General features: G+C 39.1%; 1 protein-coding gene across 2 annotated transcripts in view; it reads right to left on the reverse strand.

The window, feature by feature from the left end:
• The window catches only part of LOC145999770 (uridine phosphorylase 2), a 137,968-nt gene that overhangs the window by 52,443 nt on the left and 68,540 nt on the right, over positions 1 to 16,985 (reverse strand). For both annotated transcript variants that reach the window (XM_083137066.1, XM_083137065.1), the window contains exon 2: positions 10,957 to 11,080. In XM_083137066.1, coding sequence (XP_082993192.1) covers positions 10,957 to 11,080 — 124 coding nt within the window. The remainder of the gene's footprint in view (positions 1 to 10,956; positions 11,081 to 16,985) is intronic.

The following is a 16,985-nucleotide window of genomic DNA, read 5'->3' on the forward strand; positions in this document are numbered from 1 at the left end:
TATGACTATATCACTACACAGATGACCACCTGGTTGGAGAGCCAAAAACTTCAGTGATGTACATATTATACTCCCATTCGATAAGAAAAATGACAATGTCTCGCACTTTTTGGACAGTGGGTTGCTTATTGTGCATGATGGTATGTTCAACAACAACAACATAAAAATCAAACATGTGGCTTAAGAATATCATCCATTGACTCCTTCATGTGTTAAACATGGTGAATAATATGTAATAGGTTAGTTGCAAACCACAACGAAATTATAAATGTCTGTATTTGATAAAGTTTTTGTATAAATTGAAATACATCACATATTATATTAAAATGCACTACAGCATTATTGAAATACATATTTAGTGAAAAGTGATAAATCATAATTCTCATGCTATATGCATTGTATATTATTTTTTTGTTCAATTTTTTTGAAGTTAAAACAATTGTTTTATTTGACTTGTGTATTCCTTGTGTTTCTGAATCGTATTGATTCTGATCAAAATGTTACAATTAAAACTATAGTCTGTGTGTAGATGTATCTTGTTATTTGTTCCTATGAAAATATGATTAGTGTGTACATAAATATGTTGGTGTGTGTAAGTATGTTTATATGTAATATATGTTTCTGTGTAACAAAATTATGTTTTATCAACCTCACAACACGAATAACGTGTGTATTCGATTATTTTAAAAATTGATCAAAGGTTCTATCATAAAATGCATCAATGTAATTTTTAAATTCGAGAGTTACTACGGATATGTGGAAGCAACCACTTTCAATTATATTTTACAAGTTATAAAATATTTCCATGTTAAAATATCGCTTCTACGGGCTCTCGTCGTGCTTTTCAAATAAATATAATTACCACAAGGGACAAAGTGTTTTACTTTTTGTTAGTTATGCATAGATTCTATAAGAAGTATTTTTATGATGAGAAACCTATTTATTTGTGACAGTACACACACACATTGTGTACAAATTTGTTGTCCAAAATGTTTCAAGAAAATGCAATTCAAATGTCTTGATTGATGGATTGATTGAGTTAGCGTTTTAATTTATGCACACTAAGTCTAATCAAGAATGGACCCACAGTTTAAAGTTGGATCCGAATTACTATGTGCCTCCACCGGGTATTGAACCCAGGACACCTTTATCACCCTACTCAAATGGTAGACTCATTCAAATGTTTTGATGAACATTCAAATGAGAAAGTTGTACGTAATAATTAAGTCAATGATGAGCCAGATACCAGAGTTATAAAGGCTTTATACGACAATATAGTACATCTAATTTCCCTACTGTTTTGTGAAGTAAATTAAGTAAGCAGCAACTTTTCTCCGTAGCATTTTGTATGCAATTTCTCATGTAAGAACTTATTATTAGAACAGTAACTTTTCTAGGGGGAAATTTGTACCCCCTCCATATATATTAAAGATAAAAGGGGCAGTCACTTTTCTACGGGGAAATTGTACCCCCTTCTAATATTAGCAGGATTTAATGGGGCAGTCACTTTTCTACGGGGAAATTATACCCCCTCCTAATATAAGCAGGATATAAGGGGGCAGTCACTTTTCTACGAAGAAATTGTACCCCCTCCTAATATAAGTAGCATATAAGGGGGCAGTCACTTTTCTACGGGGAAATTGTACCCCCTTCTAAAATAAGCAGGATTTAAAGGGCAGTCACTTTTCTACGGGGAAATTATACCCCCTCCTAATATAAGCAGGATTTAAGGGGGCAGTCACTTTTCTACGGGGATTTTGTATCCCCTCCTAATATAAGCAGGATATAAGGGGGCAGTCACTTTTCTACGGGGAAATTGTACCCCCTCCTAATATAAGCAGGATTTAATAGGGCAGTCACTTTTCTACGGGGAAATTGTACCCCCTTCTCATATTAGCAGGATTTAAGAGGGCAGTCACTTTTCTACGGGGAAATTATACCCCCTCCGAATATAAGCAGGATTTAAAGGGGCAGTCACTTTTCTACGGGGAAATTATACCCCCTCCTAATATAAGCAGGATTTAAGGGGGCAGTCACTTTTCTACGGGGAATTTGTACCCCCTCCTAATATAAGCAGGATATATGGGGGCAGTCACTTTTCTACGGGGAAATTGTACCCCCTTCTCATATTAGCAGGATTTAATAGGGCAGTCACTTTTCTACGGGGAAATTGTACCCCCTTCTCATATTAGCAGGATTTAAAAGGGCAGTCACTTTTCTACGGGGAAATTATACCCCTTCCTAATATAAGCAGGATTTAAAGGGGCAGTCACTTTTCTACGGGGAAATTGTACCCCCTCCTAATATAAGCAGGATTTAAGGGGGCAGTCACTTTTCTACGGGGAATTTGTACCCCCTCTTATATAAGCTGGATATAAGGGGGCAGTCACTTTTCTACGCGGAAATTGTACCCCCTTCTCATATTAGCAGGATTTAATAGGGCAGTCACTTTTCTACGGGGAAATTATACCCCCTCCTGATATAAGCAGGATTTTTACGGGCAGTCACTTTTCTACGGGGAAATTGTACCCCCTCCTAATATAAGCAGGATTTAAGGGGGCAGTCACTTTTCTACGGGGAATTTGTACCCAATTCTCATATTAGCAGGATTTAATAGGGCAGTCACTTTTCTACGGGGAAATTGTACCCCCTTCTCATATTAGCAGGATTTAATAGGGCAGTCAGTTTTCTACGGGGAAATTATACCCCCTCCTAATATAAGCAGGATTTAAGGGGGCAGTCACTTTTCTACGGGGATTTTGTATCCCCTCCTAATATAAGCAGGATATAAGGGGGCAGTCACTTTTCTACGGGGAAATTGTACCCCCTCCTAATATAAGCAGGATTTAATAGAGCAGTCACTTTTCTACGGGGAAATTGTACCCCCTTCTCATATTAGCAGGATTTAAGAGGGCAGTCACTTTTCTACGGGGAAATTATACCCCCTCCGAATATAAGCAGGATTTAAAGGGGCAGTCACTTTTCTACGGGGAAATTATACCCCCTCCGAATATAAGCAGGATTTAAGGGGGCAGTCACTTTTCTACGGGGAATTTGTACCCCCTCCTAATATAAGCAGGATATAAGGGGGCAGTCACTTTTCTACGGGAAAATTGTAACCCCTTCTCATATTAGCAGGATTTAATAGGGCAGTCACTTTTCTACGGGGAAATTGTACCCCCTTCTCATATTAGCAGGATTTTTACGGGCAGTCACTTTTCTACGGGGAAATTATACCCCCTCCTAATATAAGCAGGATTTAAAGGGGCAGTCACTTTTCTACGGGGAAATTGTACCCCCTCCTAATATAAGCAGGATTTAAGGGGGCAGTCACTTTTCTACGGGGAATTTGTACCCCCTCTTATATAAGCTGGATATAAGGGGGCAGTCACTTTTCTACGCGGAAATTGTACCCCCTTCTCATATTAGCAGGATTTAATAGGGCAGTCACTTTTCTACGGGGAAATTATACCCCCTCCTAATATAAGCAGGATTTTTACGGGCAGTCACTTTTCTACGGGGAAATTGTACCCCCTCCTAATATAAGCAGGATTTAAGGGGGCAGTCACTTTTCTACGGGGAATTTGTACCCCCTCCTAATATAAGCAGCATATAAGGGGGCAGTCACTTTTCTACGGGGAAATTGTACCCCCTTCTCATATTAGCAGGATTTAATAGGGCAGTCACTTTTCTACGGGGAAATTATACCCCCTCCTAATATAAGCAGGATTTTTACGGGCAGTCACTTTTCTACGGGGAAATTGTACCCCCTCCTAATATAAGCAGGATTTAAGGGGGCAGTCACTTTTCTACGGGGAATTTGTACCCCCTCCTAATATAAGCAGCATATAAGGTGGCAGTCACTTTTCTACGGGGAATTTGTACCCCCTCCTAATATAAGCAGGATATAAGGGGGCAGTCACTTTTCTACGGGGAAATTGTACCCCCTTCTCATATTAGCAGGATTTAATAGGGCAGTTACTTTTCTACGGGGAAATTGTACCCCCTTCTCATATTAGCAGGATTTAAAAGGGCAGTCACTTTTCTACGGGGAAATTATACCCCCTCCTAATATAAGCAGGATTTAATAGGGCAGTCACTTTTCTACGGGAAAATTATACCCCTTCCTAATATAAGCAGGATTTAAGGGGGCAGTCACTTTTCTACGGGGAATTTGTACCCCCTCCTAATACAAGCAGGATATAAGGGGGCAGTCACTTTTCTACGGGGAAATTGTACCCCCTTCTCATATTAGCAGGATTTAATAGGGCAGTCACTTTTCTACGGGGAAATTGTACCCCCTTCTCATATTAGCAGGATTTAAAAGGGCAGTCACTTTTCTACGGGGAAATTATACCCCCTCCTAATATAAGCAGGATTTACGGGGGCAGTCACTTTTCTACGGGGAATTTGTACCCCCTCCTAATATAAGCAGGATATAAGGGGGCAGTCACTTTTCTACGGGGAAATTGTACCCCCTCCTAATATAAGCAGGATTTAATAGGGCAGTCACTTTTCTACGGGGAAATTGTACCCCCTTCTCATATTAGCAGGATTTAATAGGGCAGTCACTTTTCTACGGGGAAATTATACCCCCTCCTAATATAAGCAGGATTTAAAGGGGCAGTCACTTTTCTACGGGGAAATTGTACCCCCTCCTAATATAAGCAAAGTTTAAGGGGGCAGTCACTTTTCTACGGGGAATTTGTACCCCCTTCTCATATTAGCAGGATTTAATAGGGCAGTCACTTTTCTACGGGGAAATTGTACCCCCTCCTAATATAAGCAGGATTTTTACGGGCAGTCACTTTTCTACGGGGAAATTGTACCCCCTCCTAATATAAGCAGGATTTAAGGGGGCAGTCACTTTTCTACGGGGAATTTGTACCCCCTCCTAATATAAGTAGCATATAAGGGGGCAGTCACTTTTCTACGGGGAAATTGTACCCCCTTCTCATATTAGCAGGATTTCATAGGGCAGTCACTTTTCTACGGGGAAATTATACCCCCTCCGAATATAAGCAGGATTTAAAGGGGCAGTCACTTTTCTACGGGGAAATTATACCCCCTCCGAATATAAGCAGGATTTAAGGGGGCAGTCACTTTTCTACGGGGAATTTGTACCCCCTCCTAATATAAGCAGGATATAAGGGGGCAGTCACTTTTCTACGGGAAAATTGTAACCCCTTCTCATATTAGCAGGATTTAATAGGGCAGTCACTTTTCTACGGGGAAATTGTACCCCCTTCTCATATTAGCAGGATTTTTACGGGCAGTCACTTTTCTACGGGGAAATTATACCCCCTCCTAATATAAGCAGGATTTAAAGGGGCAGTCACTTTTCTACGGGGAAATTGTACCCCCTCCTAATATAAGCAGGATTTAAGGGGGCAGTCACTTTTCTACGGGGAATTTGTACCCCCTCTTATATAAGCTGGATATAAGGGGGCAGTCACTTTTCTACGCGGAAATTGTACCCCCTTCTCATATTAGCAGGATTTAATAGGGCAGTCACTTTTCTACGGGGAAATTATACCCCCTCCTAATATAAGCAGGATTTTTACGGGCAGTCACTTTTCTACGGGGAAATTGTACCCCCTTCTCATAGTAGCAGGATTTAAAAGGGCAGTCACTTTTCTACGGGGAAATTATACCCCCTCCTAATATAAGCAGGATTTAATAGGGCAGTCACTTTTCTACGGGAAAATTATACCCCTTCCTAATATAAGCAGGATTTAAGGGGGCAGTCACTTTTCTACGGGGAATTTGTACCCCCTCCTAATACAAGCAGGATATAAGGGGGCAGTCACTTTTCTACGGGGAAATTGTACCCCCTTCTCATATTAGCAGGATTTAATAGGGCAGTCACTTTTCTACGGGGAAATTGTACCCCCTTCTCATATTAGCAGGATTTAAAAGGGCAGTCACTTTTCTACGGGGAAATTATACCCCCTCCTAATATAAGCAGGATTTACGGGGGCAGTCACTTTTCTACGGGGAATTTGTACCCCCTCCTAATATAAGCAGGATATAAGGGGGCAGTCACTTTTCTACGGGGAAATTGTACCCCCTCCTAATATAAGCAGGATTTAATAGGGCAGTCACTTTTCTACGGGGAAATTGTACCCCCTTCTCATATTAGCAGGATTTAATAGGGCAGTCACTTTTCTACGGGGAAATTATCCCCCCTCCTAATATAAGCAGGATTTAAAGGGGCAGTCACTTTTCTACGGGGAAATTGTACCCCCTCCTAATATAAGCAAAGTTTAAGGGGGCAGTCACTTTTCTACGGGGAATTTGTACCCCCTCCTAGTATATGCAGCATATAAGGGGGCAGTCACTTTTCTACGGGGAAATTGTACCCCCTTCTCATATTAGCAGGATTTAATAGGGCAGTCACTTTTCTACGGGGAAATTGTACCCCCTCCTAATATAAGCAGGATTTTTACGGGCAGTCACTTTTCTACGGGGAAATTGTACCCCCTCCTAATATAAGCAGGATTTAAGGGGGCAGTCACTTTTCTACGGGGAATTTGTACCCCCTCCTAATATAAGTAGCATATAAGGGGGCAGTCACTTTTCTACGGGGAAATTGTACCCCCTTCTCATATTAGCAGGATTTAATAGGGCAGTCACTTTTCTACGGGGAAATTATACCCCCTCCTAATATAAGCAGGATTTTTACGGGCAGTCACTTTTCTACGGGGAAATTGTACCCCCTCCTAATATAAGCAGGATTTAAGGGGGCAGTCACTTTTCTACGGGGAATTTGTACCCCCTCCTAATATAAGCAGCATATAAGGGAGCAGTCACTTTTCTACGGGGAATTTGTACCCCCTCCTAATATAAGCAGGATATAAGGGGGCAGTCACTTTTCTACGGGGAAATTGTACCCCCTTCTCATATTAGCAGGATTTAATAAGTCAGTCACTTTTCTACGGGGAAATTGTACCGCCTTCTCATATTAGCAGGATTTAAAAGGGCAGTCACTTTTCTACGGGGAAATTATACCCCCTCCTAATATAAGCAGTATTTAAAGGGGCAGTCACTTTTCTACGGGAAAATTATACCCCTTCCTAATATAAGCAGGATTTAAGGGGGCAGTCACTTTTCTACGGGGAATTTGTACCCCCTCCTAATATAAGCAGGATATTAGGGGGCAGTCACTTTTCTACGGGGAAATTGTACCCCCTTCTCATATTAGCAGGATTTAATAGGGCAGTCACTTTTCTACGGGGAAATTGTACCCCCTTCTCATATTAGCAGGATTTAAAAGGGCAGTCACTTTTCTACGGGGAAATTATACCCCCTCCTAATATAAGCAGGATTTAAAGGGGCAGTCACTTTTCTACGGGGAAATTGTACCCCCTCCTAATATAAGCAGGGTTTAAGGGGGCAGTCTCTTTTCTACGGGGAATTTGTACCCCCTCCTAATATAAGCTGGATATAAGGGGGCAGTCACTTTTCTACGGGGAAATTGTACCTCCTTCTCATATTAGCAGGATTTAATAGGGCAGTCACTTTTCTACGGGGAAATTATACCCCCTCCTAATATAAGCAGGATTTAATAGGGCAGTCACTTTTCTACGGGGAAAATTGTACCCCCTCCTAATATAAGCAGAATTTAAGGGGGCAGTCACTTTTCTACGGGGAATTTGTACCCCCTCCTAATATAAGCAGCATATAAGGGGGCATTCACTTTTCTACGGGGAAATTGTACCCCCTTCTCATATTAGCAGGATTTAATAGGGCAGTCACTTTTCTACGGGGAAATTGTACCCCCTTCTCATATTAGCAGGATTTAATAGGGCAGTCACTTTTCTACGGGGAAATTATACCCCCTCCTAATATAAGCAGGATTTACGGGGGCAGTCACTTTTCTACGGGGAAATTATACCCCCTCCTAATATAAGCAGGATTTAAAGGGCAGTCACTTTTCTACGGGGAAATTGTACCCCCTCCTAATATAAGCAAAGTTTAAGGGGGCAGTCACTTTTCTACGGGGAATTTGTACCCCCTCCTAATATAAGCTGGATATAAGGGGGCAGTCACTTTTCTACGGGGAAATTGTACCCCCTTCTCATATTAGCAGGATTTAATAGGGCAGTCACTTTTCTACGGGGAAATTATACCCCCTCCTAATATAAGCAGGATTTTAACGGGCAGTCACTTTTCTACGGGGAAATTATACCCCCTCCTAATATAAGCAGGATTTACGGGGGCAGTCACTTTTCTGCGGGGAAATTGTACCCCCTCCTAATATAAGCAGGATTTAATTGGGCAGTCATTTTTCTACGGGGAATTTGTACCCCCTCTTTTAAGTGGGAATTGACAGGCAGTCATTTTTCTACGGGGATATTTTACCCCCTGCTTAATTGACGGGAACTGAAAAGGGCAGTCATTTTTCTCTGTAGAAAATTGACTGTACAGTCATTTTTCTACGGAGTCCAAATTCCCCGTCACGAAAACGGGGAATTTGGACTGCGTAGAAAATTGACTGTACAGTCACTTTTCTACGGAGTCCAAATTCCCCGTTACACCGGCTCGGAATCTTTTTAATGTTCTTTTCGTTCCAAGGAGCATTTAATTTATCTTCTATTAACTATGTGTCCCGCACTCTCCGCTAGGAGGCGTTCTGAGTAAATCTTCTTAATAAGCAAAACTACCTCGAAAATCCGAATTATAATTGTTTTAAAACATGTAAATAACAATACCTTAATCGATTAAACTAATCTTATTAATTTTGCACATTTTACTATATTACACACATAAAAGATAAAATTGAGAAAAAAATGTTGAAATACTAAACTGAAACGCATGAGTTAAGTTACAGTTCCGACAGTCAGAAGATACTGACAAGAGTGGCCTCAGGTGCTCGTTGGAAATGATCAAAAATCAACATATTTATATTTCAAAATCGTCTGAGTAATTTTACCCATATGTATATCCTGACGGGGGTCTGAGTTTTGTATTTAAGTCCACTTTATGAACAGAAAGGATTATTACGACTGGACCTACAGTTTAAAGCGGGATTCGAACCACGATGTGCGTCGAACCCGGGACCCCTTGAGCGCATCCTCACGGGTTAAGTTTGATGTAAACATGTAAAATGGTTTGGAACACATTCTGTTGCTTACTAACAGTTCCTCTTCCCAAAAAATGTTAAATTGAATAATAAACAAATATTCTTACTTCTGCCCCTTGGTATTTGTAGAGTCCATGTTATTCCCGCCTTATCGGTTCAATCCTGGCATGGCACACGTCAGGGTTGACAGGACTGATTTTCCTGCAAGCCAGAGTGTCAAACCCTCCGGGTGCATGCGTTCTAAATCTAATGACGTTCAACCTGTGTTTGTCTTCGATCGAAAAGGTATATGAGCTGTGAATAAATATACGGTGAAAGTTTAAAAAGAGTGCGTCTCTTCTTCGTGTGTATAAGGGATATTACTTTGACGAATTAACAGTTCTGATCCTGATTCAGAAGACAAGTGAAAATAAAAATGTGTTGAGGAGAGACGACGAGATAGCTGAGAATATGAACATTACAAGCAGGGTGGTTTGATTTAAATCAGATTAATTCGTCAATAAATTTATAGAATAAAGTACATAAGGATTTTGTAGATATCAGGAACACTTTTGGTGAAAGTACATTACTCTCGTAATCATTTAATGATTATTAGGTTCCACGATAGGAAAGTAAAGGAAATAAAATACATGTACTGATGGTGCGAAACTCATACGAAAGGAAATGTAAACACAGGATTTCTCTTGATTTAAAATTCATTAATTTCATGGGCAAAAATAGCAAACATTTTGTGTAGAAAAATATATAAAATACTAATAATGTTAAACTATAAATAATGTCAATATCATTAAACTGTAAACAAACATGGCAGCTGATATTTTTCGAACTATCATTAAAAAAATCTCCAAAATTCAGGTACAAAGACTATAAAAATATTTAAGTTAATATTTTAAGTTACAATTATAGAGTACATCCAGAATGTTTTAGTTTCACTGGAAGAAATGTTACTGAAATTATTATTAGTTTCATTAAGAAACCAACAGAAAAATGTATGTTTACGTATATATTTTTTTTGCTTCAACCAAACTGTTAATTTACTAATAAAAGCCTTTCTACAAAAAAAGCATATATCTATGTGCATGGTCATGGGCGTCCGGAAGGGGGGAGCAAGGTAGGCCGTGCTCATCCCCCCTGGAAAATGAAAGTCAACTAAAAATTATATTTGACACATATAATTTCATTTCAGCCACAATAATATGTGTTAATTAATGAACGAACATGATAAATTCAAATTTACGCAATGTTTTTTGAGGGTACAACATTATTATTGGGGAAAATGGCTTTTTGGCCGCCCTGGAAAAAATACTATCCTTGCCCCTCCCTGGAAAAAATCCTGCGGACGTCCATGTGAATGGTGCCAAAAACCATGCAAGCAATTTTAAGCATTTTTAAAAAAAAAAAAATCCAAAAATCGATTTAAATAAAAAAATCAACAAAAATGATCTTTTAAAATAAAAATCATTACTTTTATCCACCCTGATTACAAGAGAAGCTGTCTCTTTTTTACAAAGGTCAGCAGTACATGAAGAAGAGAGGAAAACAAAGATAGTTTGGCTAAGCAATGTCCTTATGTAAAACAACTAAAAACAGAAATATAGAAACATGAACCAATGTCCATAGCATTTCATTTATTCATCATGTCGGATCATTTTACGGTGTTGCCAAACTTACTGTAATTAAAACTAAGTATCAAACCATTAGATGTTGTCCGTCCAATAGCTACGGAGAATGTTTGAGCAGATTTGGTTGACTTTGTATTTCCGTTTCAGAATGTATAATGTCGATCCACACTTAGAAAATCTCCAAAGAAAATTTTGTACAGGAGCATACAAATTAACACTACTTATGGTTTTGAATATTGCTTCACATACCTTAACATCGCCAAACATTTCAACAAGGTCATGTGATTCGCTACCCAATGCCAGATGGTATAAAATATCCTGGTCCATGAGTTCGATGTGTGGATTGCGAAGACGTACTGAGCCATCTGGGTACCTGGAAAGAGATTTGAGAGAAAAAAATGTAAAGCCCTTATTCAAAAAGGAAATAAATATACTCTAATGACAATTTAAATTAATATGCATTGTGTGGCAAGGCTTTACATACAGAACTATTGTTTTTGGAGTGAAGGAATGAGTTCATTTTTTGGGTGCGTCGGCACGTATGGCCATTTTTGCATCTTTTAATGTATACGAGGAAAATCCTCTTATCTAAAACCCTTACCTTAATGTGGAAAGAGGAGCATAAAGAGCACCTTGATTGATTGATTTTCTTTATTTTACTTCGCTTTTTGTGCCACTTTTGGCTAATTTGCAAATCTGGGGACGATATGATGAAATTGATGAATGGATACTCATAAATATCCATGCCCAGGTCGGGATTCGAACCCGGGAACCCTGGCGTCGTAGCGCGATGCGCTAACCAAAAGAGCCCCTTGAGAAAGGTGAAAAGTGCAAGGCTGTTAAGAGACCGACAAAACAAATTAAAAAGACAATGAGAAACTAAAAACTTCCTCGCAAAAACTAAAAACATTTGTTATAAATACTGTCACTCATCATATTTCAACATGGATGATAAACAATTGGAAACAAGGGTGCCCCCCCAAAAGATAGAACATGCCACCCTACTTCCACTATAGTATCACCGCAGGTAAAAGCATGTAGAAGACTAAACTTATATTAATGCGAACAGCACGCCCCCGCACCTCTTTCTGTTTGGATTCTAAAGGCATAAGAAGTGGTGTTCCCTTTCCACCCCCTCACCGCAATCACCAACAGGTAGGTAGAAAAATTATACATAATAACCTATTACTAAGAATCAATAGCAAGTCAATCAAACGAAACGGTACCCTCCCTTTTTTGTGTGAAGATATATAGAATTGGTAGCTAAACTATAAAATGTTGTCCCCCCAAAAAAAATCCCCACGACGCAGGCGCATCCCTGCGTTGGAAAGGTTAAAACTATGCGGGAAGTAAAATCGGCACATTGCCAGAGGCGTGGCGTGCATGTAACCGGTGTTACCGCAGGTAACAGAAAAATGTAAAGAAATTAAAAAGTTTTTTCTCAATAAAATAACAACATTGTTAAATAAATTGCAGTTGAGTGTATATTGCAGAGGACATTTTTTCTGCAGCCGACAAAAGCGAAGAGACGGGCCGTTCCACTACCCTCAAGAGGCAACAGGAGGAAAGGGCGCCCGCCAATGCAAGGGAACAGCGGGGAAAGACATGGAAGCAAGTGTGCTAGGGGGCTATTCATATGCCTGTTTAGGGGCCCTGTTGCCGCTGCGGCCTACCGGATCAGCAAGTGTTGTCACATTGGATTTCCAGGAAAGAGCTAAATCCCACCTAAAACGGGGATACTATTTCTCTGAAGCAACAAGAGCTAGACTGCAAAGCCAAAGCTGGATTTAACTACAACTGAGACCGTTTAGTAATAGACGAAAAAATACGTACTTGATGCAATTCGTGATTTGGACAAACCTTGCTCCAAAAAACTAAGTTGGCAACAGTAGTACGTACATCTGGACTTCCTCCGACCGCTGGAGGAGGGGAATTCTGTCGTCTGCTCAACGCATTGAGCGGATTGGGAAGAAAAAAAAACACAAAAAAAAACAGATCAAAGGCATGTTTTTTTTGGGGGGGGGGCGGTAGGGTGGAGATGATAACGTCTGATGGCCGGTAACACTTTTGAAAAAGTCACGCCACGCCACTGGCAAATTCGATATAAGAATATGCCGAACACTTAAAATAACATTACATATACGACACAACGGAGTGTCTAACCCAGGAGTTTCCAACTGGCGGGCCGCGGGCCGCATGCGGCCCGCGATGCCTTTCTTTGCGGCCCGCGAAGCCAGTTTGCAAAATACATTAATTTTATGTATTTTTATTAAAATACGTTTTATTTATGGACTTCCTTAAACAACTGACGTTTCTAACAGATATAACAGGTCATATGAACGAACTGAACTTGAAACTGCAGGGAAGAAACCAGCTGGTGTCAGATTAAATGGGAAACATAAATGGGTTTCGTAATAAACTGAAGATTTTCAACGTTACTTTGGAGAGGAATAACGTGGTCCATTTTCCAATCTGTTGGCGGCTAGCAGAAGATGAAGAAACACTGGACTTTTCTGAATTCAGTGCAGATATTAAAGAAATAATGGATGAGTTTGACTCCAGACTTAAAGATTTTGAAGAACTTAAAAGCAGCATCCAGCTATTTAGCAATCCTCTTGGCGTTAACATCGAAGAATAAGAAGCTTCTCTCCAACTTGAATTGTGTGATTTGCAAGGCGATGTGTTCCTTCAAACTGGCCAAGAAAAGTGGCCAGAGTTTTTCAAATACCTTCCAAAGGAACGCTTTCCAAACCTTCGTAGTTTTGGGCAAAGAATGACATAGATGTTCGGCAGCACATACACGTGTGAAAGTGTTTTTTCTTCAATGAAGTTCATGAAGAACCGCTACAGAAGCCGACTGGCAGATCCTTCACTGCTTCACCTTCTGAGACTTTCAAATACATATATTGAAGTGGACATTCCAACTTTAATAAAAGAAGCAGATCGGCCTCAATTTTCACATTGAACACTTACTATGAAGGATTCTTATTTGTATTGTGTGTTTTTAATTTCTTTGAATTCATCCATAAGTATTGGGTTTTTGTGAAATAAATTCTAATTATACAATTTTGATTTGTGATTCTTGTTCTTATTGCCTCATTTTAGAAATTTAGGTCATGCGTAGTACAGTACTTACAGTTTTTGTAATTTTTAATCCCCTCCCCCCCCCCAAAAAAAGAATGCGGCCCGCCAATCAACTGCTGGATATAATTTTGGCCCTCGGACCTTTTGAAGTTGGAAACCACTGGTCTAACCCTTGCAGGAAATGACCATAGATGAAACGACCGTGTCCAATTCGAAGTCGAGGTAAAATTACCTCTTCTGGACTGGGGGGACGGTACGAGGAACGCCATGAACTAATGATGGGCTTGAATGCGCGAAGCTTGTTCCCCATTACCTCGTCCCACTCTTCCTGTCAAATGTCAAAAATGGAGCAATGAAAAACATTCTTCAGGTCCCTAGCTGGCAGAAGTTGGACAGAATGAGACAATAATCAGGAGGAGAGGTGTGTAGTCAACGAATTTAATAGTACTGTGCCATTTATGCAACACAATTGTGATACACTCATTTTAACATTTTGCAAAATTAATTAGAAAAGTTTTCACTTTCACTAACAAGTACTAAAGACTAATTTGAAGTAATAGAAAATTCTACGGGCTTAATTCAGGAAATGCATGTTACTTCTCTCTTCATAAACTTTTGTCTTCTCGTTTAATATCTAAGAAACTAAAAGTTAAAATATACAAAACAGTAATTTTGCCTGTAGTATTATATGGGTGTGAAACTTGGTCCCTTACATTAAAAGAGGAACATAAATTGAGAGTATTTGAAAATAAGATCCTTAGGAAAATCTTTGGACCTAAAAGGGATGAGGAGACAGGTGAGTGGAGAAGGTTACATAATTTAGAACTACATAATTTGTATTCATGTCCAGATATTATTAGAATAATTAAATCAAGAAGACTTAGGTGGGCAGGCCATGTGGCACGAATGGGAGAGGAAAGGGGAGTTTACAAGGTTCTTGTTGGGAAACCTGATGGTAAGAGACCTGTAGGAAGGCCAAGACGAAGATGGAGGGACAACGTTGAGATGGACCTAAAGGAAATCGGTAGGGATGGAAAAGAGTATATAGATCTTGCTCAAGATAGGGACAGATGGAAGGCCTGTGTTGCTGCAGCCATGAACCTTCGGGTTTAAGAAGGCTAGAGAGTTAGTTTAGTTAGAAAATTCTACGTAGAAATAATCCAATAATGTCTTGGACGAAAATGATGTATAAAGAAATTGGCAAGTGTACAGTTGAATTCACGAGTATTGCTCGGCATTTAAAGTTTGAAGCTTGTTCATGAGTTTAATTGCTTTTATAAGTTGTAATAGAAACGAGTACAATTTTCACAATTTGTTACGAGAAATATGAAACTTCAACCCTCATGAGGTTCGGTAAGAAAGTTAATAAAAAATCGATTTTTTTCTGCTTCTTTCATGTTTATGAATTTCTAATGCTTTCGACACAACTTATTATGAAGTAGGCCAGTGGCGCCAGAACGTTTTTCATTTGGGGGGTACAAAATTCAATCTCCACACTTACATATATACATATTTCTAAAATTGAATTTCATATATATATATATATATATATATATATATATATATATATATATATATATATATATATATATATATATAGTATAGGGAGCATGGAAAATTCAATTTTAGAACAGCACACACGAATTTCTGATTTGTTTTTTTTTTAATCGAAAGTTTTGATAAATAATTTCTATTTCTTTATTTTTTAGAATCTACAGCTATTTTTAAAAACAGCATTGAAAACAAATAACAATTTCGAAACATATAAAGCTCTAGACCTCGTTCTTGGTTCATTTGTAATTTAATGGAACGGAAAATCAGAGTTTGTGATATGAAAGTCGAGAACAAGCACACACCTTTTCATTTTAAAGCAGAGTGCGATTTGAAGGGGGATGGGAGAAATTTCCCCACCCTCCGTCTTCAGCCATCTCAACCTCTGCTTATGCACTACAAATCCCAACCAGGGACTCACTGGATATATAAACGGTATTATTAAATATAACGTACTTTTAGAGTTCCAGTTCATTTCAGTTAATTTTAGTCCCATAAAAATATCGTAAGCAATTTCTGGCGGATGTGTACCATACCATATCTAGTCTCTTTGAGATATATTCGTTATTTTCTCAGACTTCTAGAGCGTGTTCCACATAGTAGTTATCTATCGAAAACTAGAAACTGTGCCATGTTGGGCAGCTTTCCTTCAATGCTCTTCGAGCACCAGTTGAGAGCTGTTGTGTTTATTGTATTGCTTTAAAAACTGACTAGTGAGAGGTCCAAGTTTAAAAGACTGATAAAGCATTTGACATAGCAGTTATTTATAATGGAATGACCTGTACTCTATGCTCCACGTCCGCAAGTATAATGCATTGATATATTTTTCTTCGCTTTAATGCCAACTTTGGCTAATCGCGAAGAGAGGATGAATGTTAATGAAAGAAAATCCAAAGGACTCAGTGTATCAGCAGCCCGTTCTGCTTCGATTGCTGTTACTTGCCAAGTGGCTCGGTAAACACCTCTAACACATTGCCACCTCACTCAAAGACCTTATGTATACAATCGAAATTATACCAATATCTACAGCTCAATGTGAAAGCGGATTCAGTGCTATAAATCTATCCTTAACTGATCAGAGAAATTATTTAGAACATGCGATACTTTTAAACTTGCTTGTTAGGGCCTCCCCGATGGCGCAGTGGTAGCGTTGTCCCCTTGTAATCAAGGGGTCCTGGGTCCGATACCTGGTGGAGGCACATAGTGGTTAGGATTCCACTATAAACTGTAAGTCCATTAGCCTTACTGTGCATAAAGTGGACTTAAAACTACAAATCAATCAACCAAACTTCTGAACTTACTTTTCCTGTCAATTAATGGACTTCCAGTGCATTGCTTTGATGCAGAAAAAATCGCAATAAAATGGATCAAATCTAAGCACCACAGTTCCCTTGACAAAGCTACTGGCAAAGCATTGAACCTACAGGAACATCTTGTGTATTCACCTGATTTATATAATTTTCTTATAGTTTGATTTTATTAATTAACTTGACTCATCTCGATATCATTCTTAGTTGAAATGGAACAATGATATTTCCTAGGCATTAAAACAGGGCGCGACTTGTGATTTTATCAGAGGGAGGGATAGACTTAATGCATTTCCTACCTCAATAAGATTATAGATGTTTGACAGTAGTTCACCA

The sequence above is a fragment of the Lepisma saccharinum genome, chromosome 15, assembly GCF_977018435.1.
Source record: "Lepisma saccharinum chromosome 15, izLepSacc3.1, whole genome shotgun sequence".
Classification (NCBI taxonomy): Eukaryota; Metazoa; Arthropoda; class Insecta; order Zygentoma; family Lepismatidae; genus Lepisma; species Lepisma saccharinum.